This window comes from Cucumis melo, unplaced genomic scaffold (genome assembly GCF_025177605.1).
Source record: "Cucumis melo cultivar AY unplaced genomic scaffold, USDA_Cmelo_AY_1.0 utg001291l, whole genome shotgun sequence".
Classification (NCBI taxonomy): Eukaryota; Viridiplantae; Streptophyta; class Magnoliopsida; order Cucurbitales; family Cucurbitaceae; genus Cucumis; species Cucumis melo.
This window is the reverse complement of record NW_026124520.1, coordinates 1,013-25,130: the sequence shown is the minus strand read 5'-3', so window position 1 is coordinate 25,130 and position 24,118 is coordinate 1,013. Positions and strand designations below refer to the sequence as shown.

General features: G+C 31.2%; 4 protein-coding genes and 1 long non-coding RNA gene across 16 annotated transcripts; 2 read left to right on the top strand and 3 right to left on the bottom strand.

Moving 5' to 3' along the window:
* Positions 1-49: 49 nt before the first annotated feature.
* LOC127143783 (uncharacterized) lies at positions 50-1,166 on the bottom strand. 5 transcript variants are annotated; one of them, XR_007818400.1, is made up of 4 exons: positions 783-1,166; positions 581-636; positions 372-467; positions 50-260 (listed from the first exon to the last, which is right to left on the bottom strand). XR_007818400.1 is itself a non-coding variant. In XM_051080814.1 (4 exons), exons 1-4 carry the CDS (start codon positions 825-827, stop codon positions 212-214), a joined length of 312 nt encoding a protein of 103 aa, XP_050936771.1. In that variant the 5' UTR covers positions 828-1,166; the 3' UTR covers positions 50-211. The 5 variants fall into 5 exon arrangements, 2 of the variants coding, with proteins under 2 accessions (XP_050936771.1, XP_050936772.1); XM_051080814.1 differs by having other exon boundaries at positions 50-263; positions 581-630; positions 714-1,166; XM_051080815.1 differs by having other exon boundaries at positions 50-263; positions 581-630.
* A 6,683-nt stretch (positions 1,167-7,849) lies between these two features.
* Positions 7,850-9,933, bottom strand: LOC103491984 (polygalacturonase-like). Its single transcript, NM_001328452.1, is given in 4 exon segments — positions 7,850-8,071; positions 8,684-8,912; positions 9,107-9,396; positions 9,493-9,933. Coding segments are annotated over 4 exon segments (1,182 nt in total).
* A 1,611-nt stretch (positions 9,934-11,544) lies between these two features.
* LOC127147204 (uncharacterized) lies at positions 11,545-13,797 on the top strand. The gene is made up of 3 exons (XR_007818394.1): positions 11,545-11,740; positions 11,899-12,316; positions 12,402-13,797. It is a non-coding gene; the product is annotated as an uncharacterized LOC127147204 (long non-coding RNA).
* Positions 13,798-18,169: 4,372 nt separating this feature from the next.
* LOC127147206 (polygalacturonase-like) lies at positions 18,170-20,156 on the top strand. The gene is made up of 4 exons (XM_051080816.1): positions 18,170-18,633; positions 18,915-19,204; positions 19,282-19,510; positions 19,646-20,156. Exons 1-4 carry the CDS (start codon positions 18,211-18,213, stop codon positions 19,862-19,864), a joined length of 1,161 nt encoding a protein of 386 aa, XP_050936773.1. The 5' UTR covers positions 18,170-18,210; the 3' UTR covers positions 19,865-20,156.
* Positions 20,157-21,432: 1,276 nt separating this feature from the next.
* On the bottom strand, positions 21,433-23,289 carry LOC127147205 (uncharacterized). 8 transcript variants are annotated; one of them, XR_007818395.1, is made up of 5 exons: positions 22,906-23,289; positions 22,704-22,759; positions 22,495-22,590; positions 22,339-22,386; positions 21,433-21,728 (listed from the first exon to the last, which is right to left on the bottom strand). XR_007818395.1 is itself a non-coding variant. In XM_051080810.1 (5 exons), the coding sequence occupies exons 1-5, from the start codon at positions 22,948-22,950 to the stop codon at positions 21,581-21,583; spliced, it is 456 nt and encodes a 151-aa protein (XP_050936767.1). In that variant the 5' UTR covers positions 22,951-23,289; the 3' UTR covers positions 21,433-21,580. The 8 variants fall into 8 exon arrangements, 4 of the variants coding, with proteins under 4 accessions (XP_050936767.1, XP_050936768.1, XP_050936769.1 ...); XR_007818396.1 differs by having other exon boundaries at positions 22,339-22,383; XM_051080810.1 differs by having other exon boundaries at positions 22,704-22,753; positions 22,837-23,289.
* Positions 23,290-24,118: the final 829 nt, after the last annotated feature.

The following is a 24,118-nucleotide window of genomic DNA, read 5'->3' as shown; positions in this document are numbered from 1 at the left end:
CTTCTTAAAAATAATAGTAATAATAATAATGAAAAGCGTAAGATTCTCTCTTAGGAAAATATCAATTTTGAGCTTGTGTTCAAATATCCAAGGTAATTCTAAAACAATGAACTTAACTTATGGCCGATAGTAAAAAAAAGGACCAAAAACATAAGAAGGTAAAACGAATCAAAGAAAAAAACATAGAGTCCTTGCTCATCATCTTGCTCAATTACGTAAGGGACTTGTAGTTCTGCAAGAACTTGAAAATGCTCCAAATGCTCCTTGTTTAAAAAAGAAACCCTTGGATTAGAAATAACAATCCCAATTGTTTTACTTTATCCATACAAACAGCCTTAAGATTGCTTATTCATTAACCAACTACTACTTACAAATACTTGTGGTTCTTAAAACTTAAAATTCTCCTTCGCATTTCATCAAATAGCTTATGTTCATCTTTCACTTTAGCCACAATTTTTACCACCAACCTAATAAAAAAGAAACAATAAGAACCCAGAAGAGAAAATCCATCAAATTTCCCATTAAATATTTGTACGGTAGAACAAACACAAATATCGGAAAAAGGAAACAAAAAACGCACTTGTGATTGCGATTGAAAGGCACTTCCAGATGTGTTTTGTCGATTTCTTCCTACAGCTACCCATTAAAAATTTTCAATTCCTTAAAGAAACAAAAACTCCATCTAACAATTATACAGGAACAAAATAACTCACAAAAAGAGAGCTTCTCCCAACTGAAAAGGATGAGAAAAGGAATGGATTCTCATTTAGTTGTTTTTGTACCTCTGCATTATGTGGATTCACATGGATATTTTCTAGATTTTGCATCAAACGGATGAGGGAGGAGAAGCATCGAACAACTTGAGACGACGAACGAAGATGAATAGGGAAGAGGAAGAGACAGCAGTGGCTAGAGGTTGATTTCGACGGCGAACGTGTATCACAGCGGATGCGAGGGTTTTTGCGAGCGTTTGGTGAGCTCCTTCAAATGACACCAAGAGCATTTTCAAGAGAGAGAGAAAGTCGAGATCTACGGCGGCTGGAGCGTTTGCGAGAGAGAGGGAAAGTTGTGCTTTCACGAATTGGAGAGCGTTTGCCAGAGAGAGACTGCGTCAGCCAAAGCATTTGAAGGGTTTTTGCGAGTGTGTTTGCGAGAGGAAGGGAAAGTGTTGCCGACGAAAGGGAATAATTATTTTTTTAAGAAAAATATTTTAATGACACAAAAATTACGTTGTTAATTAACGACGTAAAATTTGTGTCAAAAAAAATTAAATAACGACGCAAAAAATGTGTTATTAAAAATTCTGCATTTTATATTTTTAATGATACATTTTACTCCACCCCATCCTTTTTTTATTTTTAATGACACAATGTCTTGATTAGTAGTGTCATTAAAATCCATTTTTCTAGTAGTAGATATAAATGATCGTGTAAATTATCTTTAACGATATTACATATGTGTGTCTGATCATGTATGAAAATATAAACGATAAAAAACGATCATCATACACGATACTGTATATTACCATATATAAACGATAAGGTAAAAAACAATAAAAGATGACAAAAAAGTTTAGATATAGACGATCATGTAAAGTAGCTTCAACTATCGTATATACAAGTATAAACGATCATTTAGAAAAACTCTAATAACTCGTAATTATAAAAATATCATAAAAATGAAAGGGGCTATAAAAGGTGAAGGAACTTGCTCAGACTTTTTCATTCATCATCTTCCTCGTCAATCGTTTATATCCTAGTAACTACTTCAACAGAACTGTCGCGATCGATGATTTGATTTGTATATAAAGAGGTTTGAATCTATATTCATTTCGATATATCTCCATCATCTATATATATCTGTCACTATCTATCTCGTATACAAAAAGGTCTAAATCTATATATATTTCGATCTATCTATATCTATCACGATCTATCCCGCATACGAAGACGTCTGTTTCTATACTAATTGTATATATTTTATTGTTTGTATTTCATTGAATAATTTATATTAATTTTCTTTTTTACAAAAAGATGGTGAGCAAGAAGCAACAAGCATGTAGAAAATCAATAAAGTGTAAAGTAAAGACAAAAGAAAGAAAAAGAAATAAAGGTAACAGACTAGAAAAAGAAATAAAGGTAACAAACTAGAATGTGAATATCTGTCTGTATAACATTGTATATTTGGGTATATTTTTCTGTATAGCGCTCTGTATTTGTAAATTTGTTAAAACTTAACCTTGTTTGAAACATACTGTTTATTATGTCTTTCAACAGGTGAAACACTATCCAAATGACATTATTATGGAAGATGAACAAAAAAACCTTAAAATTACTGTATACTACAATTTAGAAAACATTGAATCAGATCAAGTCCAAAATAGACCAAAGAATTCTTTCTCTAGTTTTGACAAACAGTCCTTTTGGTCAGTTCTTTAACATTAAAATAGCCAAAATATCCACACAATTCATGAATTTTCTATTAAGAAAATAATGCCATACAAAAAACACTAATATCCTTGCTTTCAACTTCAATGGACATATAGTAGAATTTGGGCTGAAAGAATTTTGTTTTGTGACTGGACTAAAAGGTCAGAAATTTTTTGAGTTAAATCTAGAAGAAAGAAAAGAAAATGGTTTGAAAAATGCCCTTTTCCGTCATGATGACTTTATAACAAGAAGAGATATAGAAAGAACTTTCAAAGCGTTATGCAACGTGGAAGACTCATTGTGACTGGACTAAAAGGTCAGAAATTTTTTATGCCATTTTTCTTTTCTGAGTTTCTTTTAGAAAAGGGTTTTATGCCTAATAGCTTGAAGAAAAAAACCAATCATATATATATTTTCGCATTTTTGTATCATTTTTGTGAATAAATTAGTTTTTTGCTCAGTTTTTTTTGTTTTGTAATTTGCTTTATCTACTTGAGGAGAAATTGTTAAAAGAAAGAGAAGGATATGGGCAAGCAAGGGCCTTTTTATCACTTTGGAGTTACAATTGCTAGTTTTTCAAACTATAATCGACAACATATTGAGTCTAAGTTTCAATTCCATCATCTTCCCATTTCTTTTGAGGTTTTTACTGAACCCAAATATAAAGTTTGAACTGTGTTATGTTTGTATTAATTCCCCAATGACATCAAAGAAAACTATCTTTTAGTGAAGCCCACACTGTATTCCCTTATAATGCTGGCATGTTTTGGTTTTGAATTAGTGTCTCAATGAGAATTAGTTTTGTACTTGAATTTCTTGTCGATTGTCTCCATTATATTTGGCGTCTCCCATGGAAGTATCTCTGTCAGTGCTACAATTTTTACATTGGAACAAGCATTTTCAAATAAAGTATATGTGTGTATATTAATACATAATTATATAACAAATAACTACTTTCGAAGATGGTTGAAATATCTACAATAGAACCTAATATAGAAAGATATGAGGATGAAATATAGGAGAAGAGAAAAATCAATTGAAGAACATGAAGATGAAACCGTTTCTGCACATGGTAACTTTAATTTGAGGATTTAATTAAACTGCATTAGATGACCGAGAGTTCTGTGAGTGCTCAATTTTATTTTGCTTTCTGCTTATATTGGTTTGAAGTTTTGTTTTGCATTGTTTTCTATAATTTTTTTTAATAAATGTGGACGTTTTTATTCCATTCCAAAAGCTGCCTTATTATTTTCACTTGTTTCTGCAATCCAGCGAGAGTTTTATTTTGAAGGAGGTGCAATGGTTTTGGCTGATGGAGGTGTTGTTTGCATTTATGAGTTTGACAAAATGAGATCAAAGGATAGGTAACCTAAAAGGATTTAGTCAGCTGTTGATTAGTGAAATTACTCATATCGGTTTATTTAGCCTTCTTTAAATTTCAACTTCGAGAGTTTTTTTTACAAGATTACACTCTACACATGGATTTGAATTCTGTATGTTTCTTTTGTAATGTTTGTACTTGGAGAAAGAAGATGAACAAATAAAAAAAAATTAAAGTAAAATAAAACATCAAAAGATGAATAAATAATTTTTTTTTTTTTTTTTTTTTTTTTAACTTTAACCTTCTTTGTTGATATTTGCAGACTACCATGGACCTCCGAAGGTTAACTGTAGGGAAAAATCCCATGAGCCCATCTAAGTGGAAGGAAGAGCACGTAAGACTTATCTTTTTCACACGAGGCTACTATCTCCTCATTTCTTTGTTCTTTCATTTTTAAGTTTTTTTTTTGTTCTTCCTATTAGCTTTCATCAAGTAGGAGAATTTAAGAATGAGAAGTTAGAAGTTAACCTCTTTTAGACTCTATCAAAATCTCTTACATTTTAACTTAATAAGATTGGCTTTTTTTATGATTCTTTTGTGTTGCTTCTTTCTTTCTACTCTTGTTTGTGGTATTATTTTCTTATAATGCCTCCATGATCTTTTTTTCCTTTTTAAGGAACTTGCACTAAATATCTGACTATTTTGGATGTTTGAAGTATCTTGTAGTGTGTTTTTTAAACCCGAGCTGTTCAATGCATTGGTAAAGTAATGAACTTGTATTATGTTATTGATCATAAGTTCACATTTCTTTTCTTGCTTTAGTCTAGTATGGGTTTGATTTCTTTTTGAAACTATTGATGCACTTAGATAGGAAGTGAATTTTTGTTTTCAGAATCCTTGCTCTATTGCATTATTCTATAGTATCTAGGTTTATGTTTGCGTAGGTCAACATAGAATTCGTGGAAATTTTAGCATTCAGGTGTGAACTTACACTTAATCAATAACATTTAAATGGTTGGTAGAATTTGGATATCATATAAAGCCATAAATTCTTCAACTAGCCTCTTAAGATTGCATGTTTAATGTCTTCAAAGACAGAAGACATTCAATTCTTTTCTTCTTTCTCCTAAGGTTTGTTGCCATTTTTTAAATGATGTTGTTCTTTGATCATTCTCTTGAGTTTTTAAGAATGTTATCCATTATTGCAGACTGGGTTGATTAAATGTCATTTTGTTTGTGATCCGAGTTGCACCTCTTCTGGCTAGATCTAATTTGCTCATTACCAGGGATATAGAGTGGGCAACTAAACTCCTAGCATCATCTTAAGAACGCAAAGAATGCTTGTGTAATTTGATAGATCCTTTTGTTGAATTGTGTTTCCAGCCTTTTAACTTTCCGTTTTTTTTAGCAAAAATCATGTTGATGATCAAACACACTTTTCTCATTTAATGGTATCTTGGCAACCCCTCCCCCTTCTTCTTTGTTGTTGGGTTATAATTGGTTTATTTATACATTCTATCTATATATTGGACACCAACTTCACATTGTGAAGAAAGCCTTGAATTTCACCTTTATTATATATGAATGAGCTTACACCCCACTCCTCTCTATATGATAAATTTTCAGTAAAAGGATTTGAATGTTTAGGGATGATAGAAAATGAGATGAAATCTTCTCTAAATAATCTTCTACTTCTTGTTTCAGTTTTTTGGTATTGTAACTTGGTTGTATTTGTTGTTTAACTTGGTTAATTAGTGATATAGATCTATTGTTTGTTTGGTTCTAAGTTTCTTCTCCTGAATTCAACTTGCTTTGTTTTCTATTCGTAATTTGGAATCCAATTACTTGCTTATGGTTTGGAATTTTGCTTTGTTATGCCTCTGTGTGAAAACATTACTTGAATTACTACCTGAGACTGATGCTTGAGTTGTTACAGTAAAGGAGTGTGTTATCATGAACTAGGTGGAATATCGAGTTGAAATGTATGTCATCTACCTTCTTTTACCGATATAGAGATGGATAGGTAGTGGATTAGTAGGATTTAGACTTTCTTGTTTGAGATACACGATCATTGTTTATGATTTTCTTTACTAGTGCTTATACTTATTCTTATTCTTATTATTTAGATTTTTAGACTCTATGTTGAAAATTACACTATATCTACATATGGAAATTAATTGGTTTTGTTTTATTTTCTTTTGTGTCCATAGCCTCTTAGAATGATTTTAAAGACATGCTTGAATAGTTTTGAGAAATTATTTTCCTCCATTGAATTTTGAGTTATTGAGTCAAATAACGTCTTTTCTATTTATTTAATGGTTCAAGTCAACACAAAATGTTGAATTACATTACAAAGTTATGTGAGAAAGTAAATAATTTTTAAAAATAAATGACATATCCAAATGATCATTCATTAGCAAACGTATGTGCATACGTGAACCACATATAACAATTACATCTTTGTTTCATTTATCGTGGTATTGTTGGTTTATCCCAAACTTCCATTTTGTAGTTTTACAGTTTGTTGTGGTGGACGTTGTTTATTCTTGACTTCCAATGATTTATATTTTGTGGTGTGGTGATATTTTTTTATCTATCACTAAAAGACTAAACCATGTGACGAATTTGAGAAATTTGAGATGTAGATTTTTTTTTCAACATTCTAGTATGACTTAATTGATAGAATGTTTTCACTTAATTTATGAAATCATGATTTCAAATAATGGAAGAATAAGGGATAAAGTAAGACATTATTTCAAATATTTATTAAGATCTAAAATATGGTCACGGTTTTCTAAAAGGATACAGTGGAGTGCTAAGGCCTCCATAGGAATGACTCCCTAATTTAATTATAGTTTTTGTTTTTCATTAGATCTTTTTCTTTATTTTTGTATCCAATCACAATGTACAAAGTCATTATCTTATTTTCTTTTTTTAAAATCATTCAACTTCTAGGATGTCCTTCAGATGTGCAAAATGCTATATGCTTTTTCATATTATATAATTACTAACACAATTTTCGTCTATATTGGTTAAAATCATAAGCTTCCAAGATCTGATTCAAAATGATATATTTTGAACCCTTACAAGCTTGTGGGCCAGTGGGAACAAAATAAAAATTGGATTCATTGGTAACATGGGGTTGATTTTATTAATCAAACAATAAACAGAAATAAATAGTGCAAAAGTAAAATGCAAGGAATTAAAACGAGTGAGGGTAGGCAGTGTTGGAAGATTCGTTCAAAGAAAATAGACTCAAGGATAAGAATTAACGAGGTTGATTATTATCATTAGCAGAGGATAATTCACAAGTTTAGTAAGTTGTAATTGATATTTTTTGTCGTTCTTGTATAGAGAGCATGTGTACAATTGGTATAGTTGTGTATTTCGTGATTGCTTTGTATGTTGTTTGATGGTCATTTAAATGTGGGCTAACTTACTCGTACATATTTGTATGCTCACCCCATTAGATTTTTTATGTGTTGAAATGAGCAATGCTACATTAGTGATGCTAAAACAGGGACTTGGAGAAAAGATTGATTATTTTTTATTGTTGTGAAGATTTTGAGTTGAATCTACAAGTATTGTTGCTTATACTTCCCGTCTTGAATAATTTATCTACGTTAAAATAGTTCAACTCGCTTTTTGCGTACTATTGTTGTTTTTAATTGATTAATTTTCTATTAGATTCCCCGTTAGATTGATCCTAATAAAGCTATCAAAAATTCAAGTAACTTTGTGAAAGTGATATAGTAACGGTTCAAGCAAACAAGCGTACTTAATCGAGCTTTTAGATTTACTAAATTTGATAAAAAATTCATTAGTTCCTCAAACTAACGAAGGCTCAAAATTAGAATTTATCGAAATAATTAAATGAAGCGTAGTATAATTTAGACATTTAAAAGTATATAAAACATGAGAAGGTAATGATAAGATACATAAGTGACATAGACCTCATATATTATTTTAAAGCTTATTTTGGTCAAAATGAATATAGTGAGGAATTGATTCTAACACCTTACATCTTTCCAATTCTAGATATGAAATTACATTCAATGCCCAATACTGATATTGTTGAACCTAAAGTGAATTACATTTGCTATACTAAGCAATTAGAAGGTTGAACTAGACCCAAGGTAGTTCCTGTTGCATATTCACACGATGCTTGGGCAATTTGATCCTTGAATATCAACTTTACATCTTTCAATCTTATTTCGTTGCATGGCCTTGCAGGGCTACACTCAAAGTTTATACCTACTTCAGTAGCTGACGTTCCATGGATGTCTTCATATCTTACATTACTAATCTTTACTCCAGAAGCCTAATATATTCATATTATATGTATATATATTACTGTTACAACAGTTTGAAATAATAACGATGGAAAAGAAAGAAAGAAAATGAAATCTCCAAAAAAACTTTGAAGCAAATTATAGTAAACAACTAATTTTGAAGTTATGTAGTAAAAGTAATTACTATTACATGAGGTGGAATTGTTTTTAATATCTTGAAATAATCTTGAATGGAAACTTTGAAGCATAAAATAAAGTTGAGTTACAATTCAGTTTTTGAAAACTTTTATAACGTATAATAAAGTCCATAAACATCTAAATTTAAAGACGAGTAGTTAATTACATTTATAATTTTGTACAATTATATATTATATTTCTTAACACGTGATTTTTTTTTAAAAATTAACACCATACATTCATACATATATATAATATATATAAGTAATACTTGGATCCGATATGTTTATGCACTATCATGTATGTTACCTCTAACATAAACAAAATATTTAAATAAGAAAAATAAAAAATTTTCACCAAAAAATTATGATTTAAGAATTTGATAAAGAATTAAAGAATGCATTAAATTTCTTTTGATATATGGTTTGAACATTTATGATCGGAATGAATGAGGAAATGGTTACCTGACCGGGGCAGCCTTGGTTATGTGGGCAGTAATTTTGATCAATGATGAGAGGGTTGTTGACATTGTCAAAAACAATGTGTTGAAAAAGAATGTTCTTTGCAAACCCATTGCTGGGCCTTCCCCAAGATTTAATCCTCACTCCATTCATTGTTCCGTTGAAATGAGCTGTTTTTAATGTCACATTTTCCACTCCAGCCTCTTCCCACCATTTCCCCAAACTCCCAATGCTACAACACAAATTTCACATTCCCACTCACTTTGTCATTGTAAGTGCAAAGATAACATTAACACCCGTAAAATGTTATTTACAATTTAATTAAAATTTGTAAGAATACCTCTTAAAAATCAAGTATAAAGGATTATTATGAGAGACACTCATTTGATTTTTTTTTTTTTTTTGTCATTTATCCCTATAGCTTACCTGATTCCATGTCCAGGTCCACATGCAAGTCTTTCCATCCATAAATGGGAAGTCCCAGGGCCAATTGAGATGCAGTCGTCCCCGGTGCGAATGTTTGAATTGAGAATGGTAACATTTGATGATCTCTCCACATGAATGCCATCAGTGTTGGGGCTATTGCTGGCAGCTAAGACTTTCACTCCTTGAATCTTCACGTCTTGACAGTCATACACAACAATGTGATACATTTGGCTGTTAACTGAAGATAATCCATTGATCAATATATTCTGTGAATCTGAAACTTCCAACGTCTGGAAATTAGAAAACAAACAAAACAACATTGATTATTATTAATGATAGATAAAACCCTAAAAAGGAATATTCAAATTTTATTTAAATTTGCATACTGTTGCGCCAAGAGAGCAAGTGTTGATCCCTGAGTTTTTGCAAGCCCACAAGGTAGTTCCTTGGCCATCAAGAATGCCACCATAAATGGAAAGTGCATTTATACGTGAGAAAGAAATCCAGGTTCTTGATTTGGCCAGAACCTTAAAATTCGAAGAAGCCACAAGTGTGCCGTTGATGAGAAAGGTGATAGAATTATAGTTACAAGGTCCAATAAAGTTACCACTTTGAACGTAGAATCTTCCTTTGGGCACATAAACGGTAGACGCAACTGTAGAGGAGCATGCACGAGCCCATGCAGACTGCAACGCATGAGAGGCATCGGTCTTACCATCCGGCTTGGCTCCAAGATTGACGATATCAAACGTCAATCCACCAGCAGCAGCAGTCAAGGCGTGCTTCTTTAACAGAAGAGCAAGGAAAATTATAACAACAACCATCATTTCAAATCTTAAAAATCTACAAAGGGATAGTCTTTTGCCAAAGTATGGGAAAAATAAAAAGGGCTGTGAAGGCATATTTATAAACTCATAATAAGACAAAATACTTGCATGTTGGCCAATTTACAACTATTTTCTCGGTCCCAACTTAGTTTATAAATATGCCTTCATAAAAAATTTGTAGGAAAACATAAAAAATAAATCTTTAGGTGCAGCCCAACTAATATACATAGAAGGATCATAGAAGGATAAAGGTAATGAGTAATATTTTTAATGTTAATAATCAAGTCCATTACAAAATTTTAAAATAAAGCAAATTCTATCAATGAGGTAGTTTACCGGTCAGTAGACTACTGCCAGTGATATAGTATGTCGATGATTGACTATGAAAGTTTGGATATCTCAATTTTGCTATTATTTTGCAAAGGATGTAGCCTAGCCTAGGCTATAAATACCTTTGTGTAGTCCACGAGTTATCTAATTAGTAACTGTTATTTTAAGAACTTTTTACATTTTACAAAAAAAAAAAGTTAGATTATTAATTTATTACCATGTGATAAACGAATGGGATATAGGCACAAATAGGTAGAGCCATGACTACACCGAATTATTGTGCTATATTTGTCAATAATTTTGGTTTGCTTGCGTTTCTTAAATAAATGTGTGCATTTTCCTTTAAACTAACCAGGCAACAAAAATAACATTTAAAAATATATAAAGGAATAGTTTGCTGCATGACAAACTATTATAGGATAATTTGGAGGATGCAAAACATATGAGAATTTATTTAATACTACAGAGTAAGGGAGAATTTTCCATACTACCTAATTTTCATCGTACACTACAAATATGATAGCAGTAACATTTAAGAATAATGTGTGGTTCATAAAAGAAATTGACATGACGTGTTAGGTTATAAATGTGCGTTCGATCACCAAGTGTATATATCTTGAATAATAGTGGTGTAAGTGTTTTTTTCATGAAATTAGTTAGGAAGTTGAGTTTAAAAGTGGTTAGACATTGACCAAAATATGGCTCACTTAAGATAGAAGAGGTAAATATGAAGTGACGTTGGGAAATGTAATTGATATATGAGGAGGAGGAGGAGTGTTGGACAATGATGGGAAGTATAATTGTCCAAGGAAATGAATTACCAAATAGAAAAACTCCTTTTTAGGAATGAAACATAATTTCACGTCTCTCCCACCTAATTAACCCTCTTTTGGGCTATCACATCTCTTCTTTTGTTGTGTATTATTCATTAGATTTCTAGTTACATTGATGATTACTTTTTTGTCGTTAAGGTTGGTTCATGGAATGATAATTAGGACCTTTAGTTAATCAAAGCTAGACATTGTCATAAGATCTTTTTGTTCATTGTATGGAATATACATTTTTATAAAGTATGGAAATAAACAATCATATACTTCTCCACTAACTCTTTTATTTTAATATAAATTTTTTATGAGTTTCAAAATGTTATAGTTTTAGTTGGGTATGTTTTGCGCTTTCATTTAGTTGTTGGGGCTATATTTGACTTACTTTTTGTAACTTAACTATCCTCTATTTAATTACTTGTTCAATAGATCTCCTATTTTATAGGAAATATTGATCTAGACATCACAACGAGCCCAACACAATGAAAATCACTCAAAGTGAAGCTAAAGCAAGCAAGAACGGACCAAGAAACGTTAGAGTGGCATTTTTTAAATAATCAAAAGAAAAGCGCCACAATACCAAAGGATGGCACTTGAAGGCAATACCCATAAAAACACGAAGTGTCGCGACACCCAAGTCAAGGGCCGTAGATGTAAGCTCTCATTTTATTCTCCTTTTAATTATATTAATTTTTCCTAAGTTGTGAAAAACAAGTAGAATCCAATTGTAAATTCTTTATGGGTTGAATCATTTTGATGAGAAAATTTTAGAATCAATTTTATTTTGGTAATGATTTGGAAACTTTATTAGGTATTCAAAAAGAATGAAGATAAGGGTAAAAAGTGAGTTTAATTTGAAGGAAGGGGCATTATGGTCATTTTCTATTTATTATTACTTTTTTAAAAAGAAAGAAATCGGGAAATTCTTTCGAGCACGTAACCCCTCTTCTCGAATCTTTTCCCTTCATCGGCTCCTTCCTCTCGTTGTCATCTCTCCCTATCTCTCTGTCATTCTCTTCCGCTCACCATCCCTCTCCATCACCATTGCTAAGTTGCACATCCGCTCATTGACGTCCCGTGAACACCATCATTGCCACCGTGCCATTGTTGTCCTGCTTACCTTGTACCATATCTTAAAATGTCACGCCATCACCCAACCAACCGAAGATCAAGTTAGCCACGGTGTCCATGTTTCTTTCAAATCCACCACTTAGAGTAAGATTCTCAAGGTTCGAGGTTGTCTTTTTAGGTCATTTGGAATACCCATTAAGTTTATGCTTGATTTTAACATTACATATTATATTTTAATGCTAGATTTGAATTTTAGAATAGCTAACCGATGGTCGGTGGGTCTATGTGCACATATGAGCATGGTTGAATCAAGGTTGTTACTGTAGAAGGTACTAAATATGCATGAGCTCAGTTTGGTTCTGTTTTTCCATGTGGATATGGGTCACGTGTGGACTATTTTGGGTCATTTATTTAATATTCTACCATGGTTGGATTGAGTACAGGTTTGTAGGCATTACTTTTGATTTATAGTATTATGTGATGATAACGTTTTAATTATTATTTCATTATCGATGCATATTTACACATTTTTTAGAGCATGTTTTACGAGCTTTTACTTCTAAAAATTTTCCACTCACTGGGTTGGATTGGGTGGAGGTTGTTACTGTGTAAGGTTCTTGAAGCTCACTAAGAGCTCAATGACTATTGCTGAATATAAGAAGAAGTATAGAGAACTATCTAAGTACGCCACTAGTGTGATTGAGGATGAGGATGAAAGGTGCAAGCGATTTGAAGAAGGATTACGAGAGGATATTCGTACTCCTATAATAGCTTGTGCATAGTGGATTGATTTCTCCAAATTAGTAGAGACGACTGCTTGTCGTGCCAACCCAACGGTACCAAAAACTTAGACTTGTTGCCAGCTAATTTAGCTTTGGAGCTTAAGAGAATCATGTTGTTGCTTACGTTGGTATTTAAATCTACTTGAAGAGTCATTAATCATGGTCATTGCATAGATACTCTCTATGTATCTCTTCATCATGTAACTTCTAAGTCCTCGTTGAGTGCAAATTTTTCTGTTGCTTGTCCAAGTGTGAGCGAAACAATAGGTTTATATGAGTGATCCAGAGTTGAACACAGAGAATTGATATCAAAACTTAGATCTAGGATTCACTAGGGGTTTAGGCAATATAAAATGAATAACCTATACAGTGTGAAAGAATGTAAATTTAACTCTGTCTACTTATCTACACTAGAGAATCTGTAAAGAAAAATTAAGATGGATGCGAGATGAAATTGTGAACTAACTTGTATAAAAGAAGGGGGTGAAGGAAAGTCTGTGCATTACCAGGCGATTAAGCAATAAGAGAATCTTGATGCGATATAACTAAGTTGACCAGCTTATGACGAAGGCGAGCACCTCTTGGTGTCTTCAAACGTCACACTTGCTCACCTCTCGGGATCCAAATGACCAAGCTGTCTTAAACTAGTTATACCTAGAACGCTTCACTTACAAGACTTATAGAGCTTCTCATTTAAGGGTGACAACCTCTAGACACCTAATACCCATACTTGTTCTCCTTTGGAGACATAAATGATGGAAGTTATCTCACCAAGGTGGAGTTTGTCTCCAAGCTCCTCCTCGCGTGTTAGCCATATCCTTGCTACTTACCTTCTTTGGTAGATGGCGATATACACTGTCCATGTGAACTTTTTTCGTTTTCAAAATTATTCTATAGAGTGTAAATATTTTACTGGTCTTTTATATTTTTTTTTTAAAAAACCCATTTACTAGTAGAGTAGTAATATGAATAATAATAATTATTATTATAACGAATGAATTTGAATGTAGACTTAAACTTTGCCTAGAATACTTTTGAATGTTTTTCATTTCTTATTTTGAATGGATTTGTATGTAGTCATGCATTTTACACAAATTTAGGTTTCATTTATTTAAGGTAAAAAACACTTGGACTTCACTTGTTTGTTTGATTATAAAATTTTTTAAAAATTAATATAACATATTTAGATCATTTACATAAATATGACATTTGTTTAGTGCAAATTTCAATTTTAGTAGAAAAGGAAAGAATGAAAAATATTCTAAATTATGAAAAAAAAAAAGCAACTTGGTGACCTAACCAGGAAGTTAGGTCGGGTCGGGTTGAGTTGGTCCATGGACGTTTAACTGACAGAGTTCAATTTTTACTGATTCAAGGTCTTTGGATTAGTCCTTGATTTACTTCTAATTCGATTGATGTACGCCCTTATTAAGAACTCCATTGTCTCTTGACTTTGAGCTATTCTCTCCATTTTCTGAAACTTTTTGTTGATTGAACTCTTTTTTAAAACATTCATTCTCTCTTTTTTTAAAAAAAGAAATGAGGAGTGTAAAATGCATTTGCATATGGGTAGAATACAATGGTTATTGCCTAAGGATTAGGTGGAAGAGGAGACGACATGTCGTAATGTGAAAAGGACAAAATTAGTAATTTCTTCTCCGTTTTATCCTCCACCTCTTGCGCCCTTCCACATTTTCCGTTCTATTTTCTTCCATTTTTTCCTCTCCTTATTTGTTCCACTTTCTCAAATGACAGTCCTACCCCCTCCCGTACTCTCTCTTTTCTTTTTATCCAATTCCAAATTTTTCAAACTAAACCAAATTGATTTTACACTCTTTGAGTCTGTCATATATAATATGATAGTCTTTTTCAATTTATCTCATAATAATGTTTCAAAATTCCATGTCAAATACTCCTTTCCATGAAAATACCTCTTCCAAAATTATATAAAAAATATCTGTTTTTTTTTTTTTAAATAACTTTATAGTATTTATGATTTTGAAAGTAATTTTAAATTTTTATAATTAATTAATATATTGTATCTACATATTTGCAGTTTCTTTACTTTTCAATTTTTTATAATATGAATTTTCGTCCTCTTGTATGAAATTATATTATTAGAATAATTTCAAGTTAACTAAGAACCATTCAAATCTTGGTTCTATCAGTCAATTTCATAGTTGATGTTAGATAATGATTTAACTCACTAGAACATAATTTGACATTTGGCTAGGGTTGACCTGGACAATCATGTGCTTTGAGTTGAGCCATGTAAGGGAACATGTTATTTGCTGTTTATTTGATTGAATTGGACATTGTTCAAGTCAATCCTCTCTTGTAGAAGTATTTTCGTTTTAAGATGGTATTCTTCACCTATATCTTATTATTTTTTAGACTCTGTCACTTCTATCATTAATGTTTGATATTATTAGTATATCTTTGATCTAAAATCAACCATAATTTAAAAGAATATTTGGGATGATTTGCAAAAGTAGCTTGTTAATCAAGCTAAGTATAAGTATAATAGTTATAAATAATAATAATAATAATAATAATAATAATAATAATAATAATAATAATAATAAAAGTATAATAATAAATAATAAAATAAAATTGGGGAAGATAGCACAAATATTTGAAATATGGAGAAATTGAAAAAAATATTAAAGGAAATAATGGATGAAAAGGGAGAGGTTGAAAGCATGATGATGATGATGATGATGATGATGATGATGATGATGATGATGATGAAATGCTGTGTGTGTTGAAGGCAACAGAAAGTATGGGGGATTGGAGCAATTGTGCATCATCACACAAATTGGAGCAACAGAAAGTATTGAATTGCAAGAATTAAGAATGGAGAATAGAATTCTTACGAAATAAAAATACAATAATCAAAATATTACAATTCTATCTAATTTGAAAGATATGAGAAAGATATTATGTACAAATATATATTGAGAAATTATATTATATGTAAAATATGAAAAGGAAATGAAAATAAAATTATTTTCTAAGAACATAAATAATGTATCAAGTTTATAATATTTGACTGCGTTTGAGACCTCACCCATTTTTATATATAATTTTTTGCAATTCGCATGAAAAATATTAAAATATTCTAAAAAAAATATCTAATGTCTATTAAAGATCATCTACATGTATTCTGTTAAAATGTTCCATCATAACTTGCTATATAGCAATTTATTTTTCTTTTTTAAAAAATATTTTAGATGTGTGGTGAAAAAAAAAAACATAAAAATAGACGATGCTTGAAATACACTTTTTAAGTATTATCCTTATAGTAACATGCAACACATGTAGGACTATTAAACCCCCTCCCCAAAAGATCACTAACTATAACGAAAGAGAAAGAAAAGTCTATTCGCGAATGACCACTTTAGAGTTTAAAAAGAAAATCAACCAAATGAATAGAAGTAATGAAAAAAAAATAAAATTTTATTAAAATTACTAAAATTATATTTTATACTTCATTAGTGATGTTTTAATGTAAGTTACAAAATTCAAATATCAACATATCGTATATTATTGATATAGGTTTAGATACGATTAAAAGTTGGTTTCACTTTTTTAATTTGAGAGCAACGAAGAGAACTAAATTAAATTAATCGGTTTTATAAATAAATAACCCATACCATTGACTTTCATGTGTTATTTTGACTATTCTTTGTTTTGTTCTAAATATTCTGGATTGAGCAATTTTGCTATTTTCATACCAGAATTGGGTCTATATAATTTCTTTATTTTATAGATTAAAATTAGACATCTTTTGTTAACACTTTTCTCGATACCAAACCTACGATGTCTATAATAATTATTAGTCCTTTTTCTAAATAACAAATATAAATGCACCATAATATATAATTAATATTGAATATAATTAATATTAATTGTTAGGATTTATTTTCTAATATAAATACACACATTCGATTTGGTTTAGTTTAGCAATTAAAAAAAAAAAAGAATTTGTCTTCCAATCCAGTCTATCAATGTAATCGTCAATTTAGGTAATCTTCGATTGAAGGGGAGGTGATGAAGATGACAGGTGACTGAAGCGGCGTGACCAACCGCAGGCCAACGCAGTTAGCGAAGATTGTTTACGATCAGGAATTCTTACTGCGACCAACAGAATCAACGAGATAGAATGCTTGAGCAATTGATGGCGGGGAAGCCGAAAGTAAGTCCCTGGATGCATCCTATCCCGGAGAATCAGCAGTAGTTGCATGGTCAGATCAATCCAGGTCATTCAGACAAAGTCGGGTGACGTCGTCTTCCTTAAAGAAGAGATTACCAAAAGAGGCTTGAAGACATTGTCAGACATATCTTTTCAGCTTTTCTTTAATTTGCATATCAAACAGTACATATCCGTTTTCATTGGTTTGGTTTATTGTTGCAATAAAAAATATTTGAAATCGACGATTAAAACATTGATGAAAAAAATCAATTATTTTAATTTAAAGAAAATATTAATAAAATACTTACATAGGAATAGTTGATTTCAACCAATAATTAACAAATCATAAAATGATAAATCGAAGGAAATAGAAGATTTGTAATTATAATAAACCATATAGTTCGACAATAATGATGGATCAAATTACAAATTTAGAAGTATAGTTGTTACAAACACCATAGTTTATGTCATTTTACCTCAATTATTTTTATTTTTTTCGACTCAACATACTACACGGAAAGCTTTAAAAGGGCCAAGAATTTACCATCATTCAAACTCCTTATCCTGAGTGCTTTATTATTATTTTTTATTTTTCCTTTTGAGTTGTTTATCTTCAAAATCTATATATATTATTTTAATTTATTTGTTTTATTTTGAAGAACCCTAAACTTCAAATTATTTTGACATAATGAGAAGGAATTAAGGCACACATTGCGTAAGGGTTCAACATTTTTTTTCCTCCAAAACGAAAAAAGAAAGAAAGAAAACATGTGAGGCCATATTGGTCATTTCATTTGCCCACATTCAGTGATTAAAGCCATAAATAAAGAAAACTCCTTTTCAATCAATCCTCAATTTTCGAAGTTTTTTTTTTTTTTTTTTTTTTTTTTTTTTTTTTTTTTTTTTAAAATTTTAAAAAAGCATAAGAGAAACATCCTTTTAGACCTAAATTTTCCAACAAAGGAATTAGTTATATTTCTCCCCCCCCTCTGTAGTCTATATAAACCCCTCAAAACCCATCCAATTTCCCCACCACAACACACCCACATTCTCAACTCTTTCGTCTCACTTTATTATGGCTCTTCACAAAACCTTATTCATTCTTTTCCTCTTCCTCACTTTGGCCTCGGCTTCCACCTTTAACGTAGTCGATTTCGGTGCAAAACCCAACATCGGAACCGACTCATCGCAGGCGTTCGAGGAAGCTTGGGCTAGTGCATGTCGTGCAACGACAGCCGTGTCCATTTATGTTCCAAAAGGGAGATTCTATGTGAAAAGTATAGCATTTGAAGGGCCTTGCAATAATAATGATATCACTATACGAATTGATGGGACGCTTTTGGCTCCATCAAACTATGCTGTGATTGCAAATTCAGGAAATTGGATCACTTTTAAACGTGTTGATGGTGTTAACGTGTTTGGTGGCGTTCTTGATGCCCAAGGATTTGGATTATGGGCTTGCAAGAATTCCAAAAGCTCTTGCCCCTCCGGAGCCACGGTAAATTAAATTTGTCCAAATATTATTTAGTCTCCAATTTTAACTATGTACTTTTAATTTATACACATATGACATATTACAATTTTTTATATAAAAATTTAGTTTATTTAAAAAAATGAAAAAGACTTTGAGCAGCGATTAGTGGACTAAAATTGAACCATATATATTTTAGCCCATGTTTTTTTTACGTAAGTTACCATTTTTATTTATTTCCTTCCACGGAGATTTTCTTTCTAATTATAAAACATTGTCAAATATTATTTTTTCCTCCTCTGGTGCAGTCGTTGGAATTTTCCAATTCAAAGAATATAATGGTTAGTGGCTTAACGTCACTAAATAGTCAAATGTTCCACATAGTAATCAATGGTTGTCAAAATGTGAAAGCACAAGGACTGAAGATATCAGCTGCTGGTAATAGCCCAAACACCGACGGCATTCACGTAGCATTATCCTCAACGGTTACTATCCTCAACTCTATAATTGGCACGGGCGACGATTGCATTTCAATAGGTCCTGGCACGTCGAACTTGTGGATTGAGAATGTTGCTTGTGGACCTGGACATGGAATCAGGTACTCAATTGAAAAAAATTAATAAAAGTTTAACCTTGACAATTAAAGCTAAGATATAACTTTTATTTGGTTATCAGCATTGGGAGTTTAGGAAGAGAAGTGCAAGAAGATGGTGTTGAGAATGTAACAGTTAAATCTGCTACATTCACAAACACACAAAATGGGGTCAGAATTAAAACATGGGGAAAGCCGAGCAATGGATTTGCAAGAAGCGTTATCTTTCAAGACATTGTAATGGTCAATGTGGAAAATCCTATCATTATTGATCAAAATTATTGCCCCGACAACAAAGGTTGTCCTGGACAGGTCAGTATGGATTTCCGTTTTAAAAAAGTTTTTTTTTTTCAATGCATGTTTATGCAAGCAATTTAGTTATCTAATCACAACTTTTTTTTTTCTATAGAATATTTCTTATCTTATTTATTCTTTTTGTATAATTAGGATTCTGGAGTTAAAATCAGCGATGTGACATATCGAAACATACACGGAACATCAGCGACGCAAGTTGCGATGAAATTCGATTGTAGCTCGAAATTTCCATGCAATGACATAACTTTGGAGGATGTGGAGTTGAGTTATAAGAATGAAGCAGCTGAAGCTTCATGTAGTCATGCTGAAGGAAGTGCTGCTGGTTTAGTTCAGCCATCAAGTTGTTTGTAGACAGGTCTTAGAACTATGTAATATATAATTTTATAATTATATTATAAGGTCCTCTAGGGTTAGCTAGGGATATGTTACCTGTCTTAGCATAGATAAGAATTGAAGTTCCAAGGTTGAGGTTATGGTACTAGCAAGTAGCAACCCACTATGGGGCGTGTTCGTTTCCAGAGTCAACATCGAGTTTTCTAGATTTTTGTTTAATTAGTTTAGCACCTTTGATCAACATTAATTAATCTACTAGTGTCGACCATTTTATTGCTATTTTAAAGGTGAATGATTTTTATTACACTTACCTATCTATTACTCGTTATTTTAGTGGATTGAAATAAAACTTGTTGTATGGTGTCCAATTTTAATCTCTATCAAACCCCAACGATCTATACATAGCACACAGATCCATGACAATAAGTATATTGGAATTCACGTTGAAATTGTTAAAATCATTTTTGCTATTTAAATATTTATATATAATTTTAGACTTTTAAAATCAATATAATTATAATACTATCGAAATTAATTTGAATGATTAAAAAAATATTTTATAATGATTTTGAAATCGTAGAGAAAACAATTTCAACCATTCTAAAACCACTTATAAACATGTCCAAATTAAACAGGGACAACAAATTTGTCAAAAAAAAAGTGTTTTCTAAAAACCATTTTTTAATATTACAATTAATATAGAGATAGAGTATAAAACTATTTTCTAATGGAAAAAATGTTATGTCAAATGATTGAATCTCACTTTTAATTTGTTCTATCATTTAATATTGGATATATTGATCACATATAATCGAGTGTATATAGATTAAGGAGGTTAATTAATTCATTAAGCATCGTAATAATCAAGCTTTGACTCTTTTAAACGAAAACATATTCTCAATCTCAATTGTATTTCTTTTTTAGATTACAAAATTTTAGAAGTATTTTAGTTATTGAATAATTGAAAAACATTTTTAGTTTGCAAGTCAAACTTTGTATACAAAATAAATTCAATAGATTTAGTTAGAAGCAAGGTAAACCAATGGAACTTGTGTGTGTTCCTTTTTATTCAAACTAAAATGGATTAGAAAACAAGAGAAAGATTGTGCATACAATATGCATATAACATGGGCAAGATTTCAGTATATTTTAATGTAGCCCATTTTTAGGGGATGCCATTGGAAATTCCTCTTAGTTATACCAATCGTGTATGCCAATATTTTCCGATAATGTCAGCTTCGATTTTATCGGTATTGTTGCCAACCATAAATTAAACAAAACTTTTAGAAAAAAAGCAAATCAAACTAATAGAAAAAATCCAAACTAATACTCAATAAGAAAAAGAAAATAGTGAATTGAATTTAGGGTTTTTTTATAAAAAAATTTAACAAACCGATAACATATTTACGAGGGGTCTATTCAATAACATAACAAAGTGGAAAATTATTTACACTCTATAGAACAATTTCAGAAACGAAAAATCCATAGACCCACCATGTGAAATACCAAAAATACCCTAATAAATGTGCGATTAATTGTCCGCGCGCCCGATTAATGTTAATAAACGATTATTAGACGCCATCATGTAGAATAATATACAATTGATACACGATCTTGTAAATTACCAAATATATATAAACGATAAAAAATAAACGCTAAACGATAACAAACGATAACGTTATTTTGATATTCATATATATTGCACCTACCCTTGTGTACAAGTTTCATTAATGTCTAATTTGATGGTCTCGTTAAAAATATAGGTTCACTGGCTAATTGAGTGCAGACACCGAAACAACAAGGGTAAATGATGAGGAATTTAAGACATACTGATATAGCTGTGCCGTTTATATAGAAATCAATCGGCATCTCCACCGACCAGCTGCAAATGTAGCAACAGTTAGTTAACCTCTATAAGAAGATAAATACGGCAGAATGTTGGTCAAAAAGTATATTCAATCAAAACAAGAAAAAGTGTAATGATCTATTCAGAATCTGTTCAAAGAAAAATTCAGCACTTGCATAAACAATGAATGATTAATGCAGAATACTATGTATGGTTAAATAACAAATTTAGTCGGTAAACTTTAAATCTGTAAGAAATCTAATAGACACAAAATTGAAAATCTAACGTTCAGGACTAACTTGAGCCTTTTATTTTAATATTTAGAAATCTTAGCACGTATGGTCCAACCAATAAACTATTTCCATGGACATAAAATTCAAATTTATATTTAAGAATTTTGTTTAGTGCTAAGAATGAAATCTTGTTTTCTACTTCTTAAAAATAATAGTAATAATAATAATGAAAAGCGTAAGATTCTCTCTTAGGAAAATATCAATTTTGAGCTTGTGTTCAAATATCCAAGGTAATTCTAAAACAATGAACTTAACTTATGGCCGATAGTAAAAAAAAGGACCAAAAACATAAGAAGGTAAAACGAATCAAAGAAAAAAACATAGAGTCCTTGCTCATCATCTTGCTCAATTACGTAAGGGACTTGTAGTTCTGCAAGAACTTGAAAATGCTCCAAATGCTCCTTGTTTAAAAAAGAAACCCTTGGATTAGAAATAACAATCCCAATTGTTTTACTTTATCCATACAAACAGCCTTAAGATTGCTTATTCATTAACCAACTACTACTTACAAATACTTGTGGTTCTTAAAACTTAAAATTCTCCTTCGCATTTCATCAAATAGCTTATGTTCATCTTTCACTTTAGCCACAATTTTTACCACCAACCTAATAAAAAAGAAACAATAAGAACCCAGAAGAGAAAATCCATCAAATTTCCCATTAAATATTTGTACGGTAGAACAAACACAAATATCGGAAAAAGGAAACAAAAAACGCACTTGTGATTGCGATTGAAAGGCACTTCCAGATGTGTTTTGTCGATTTCTTCCTACAGCTACCCATTAAAAATTTTCAATTCCTTAAAGAAACAAAAACTCCATCTAACAATTATACAGGAACAAAATAACTCACAAAAAGAGAGCTTCTCCCAACTGAAAAGGATGAGAAAAGGAATGGATTCTCATTTAGTTGTTTTTGTACCTCTGCATTATGTGGATTCACATGGATATTTTCTAGATTTTGCATCAAACGGATGAGGGAGGAGAAGCATCGAACAACTTGAGACGACGAACGAAGATGAATAGGGAAGAGGAAGAGACAGCAGTGGCTAGAGGTTGATTTCGACGGCGAACGTGTATCACAGCGGATGCGAGGGTTTTTGCGAGCGTTTGGTGAGCTCCTTCAAATGACACCAAGAGCATTTTCAAGAGAGAGAGAAAGTCGAGATCTACGGCGGCTGGAGCGTTTGCGAGAGAGAGGGAAAGTTGTGCTTTCACGAATTGGAGAGCGTTTGCCAGAGAGAGACTGCGTCAGCCAAAGCATTTGAAGGGTTTTTGCGAGTGTGTTTGCGAGAGGAAGGGAAAGTGTTGCCGACGAAAGGGAATAATTATTTTTTTAAGAAAAATATTTTAATGACACAAAAATTACGTTGTTAATTAACGACGTAAAATTTGTGTCAAAAAAAATTAAATAACGACGCAAAAAATGTGTTATTAAAAATTCTGCATTTTATATTTTTAATGATACATTTTACTCCACCCCATCCTTTTTTTATTTTTAATGACACAATGTCTTGATTAGTAGTGTCATTAAAATCCATTTTTCTAGTAGTAGATATAAATGATCGTGTAAATTATCTTTAACGATATTACATATGTGTGTCTGATCATGTATGAAAATATAAACGATAAAAAACGATCATCATACACGATACTGTATATTACCATATATAAACGATAAGGTAAAAAACAATAAAAGATGACAAAAAAGTTTAGATATAGACGATCATGTAAAGTAGCTTCAACTATCGTATATACAAGTATAAACGATCATTTAGAAAAACTCTAATAACTCGTAATTATAAAAATATCATAAAAATGAAAGGGGCTATAAAAAGGTGAAGGAACTTGCTCAGACTTTTTCATTCATCATCTTCCTCGTCAATCGTTTATATCCTAGTAACTACTTCAACAGAACTGTCGCGATCGATGATTTGATTTGTATATAAAGAGGTTTGAATCTATATTCATTTCGATATATCTCCATCATCTATATATATCTGTCACTATCTATCTCGTATACAAAAAGGTCTAAATCTATATATATTTCGATCTATCTATATCTATCACGATCTATCCCGCATACGAAGACGTCTGTTTCTATACTAATTGTATATATTTTATTGTTTGTATTT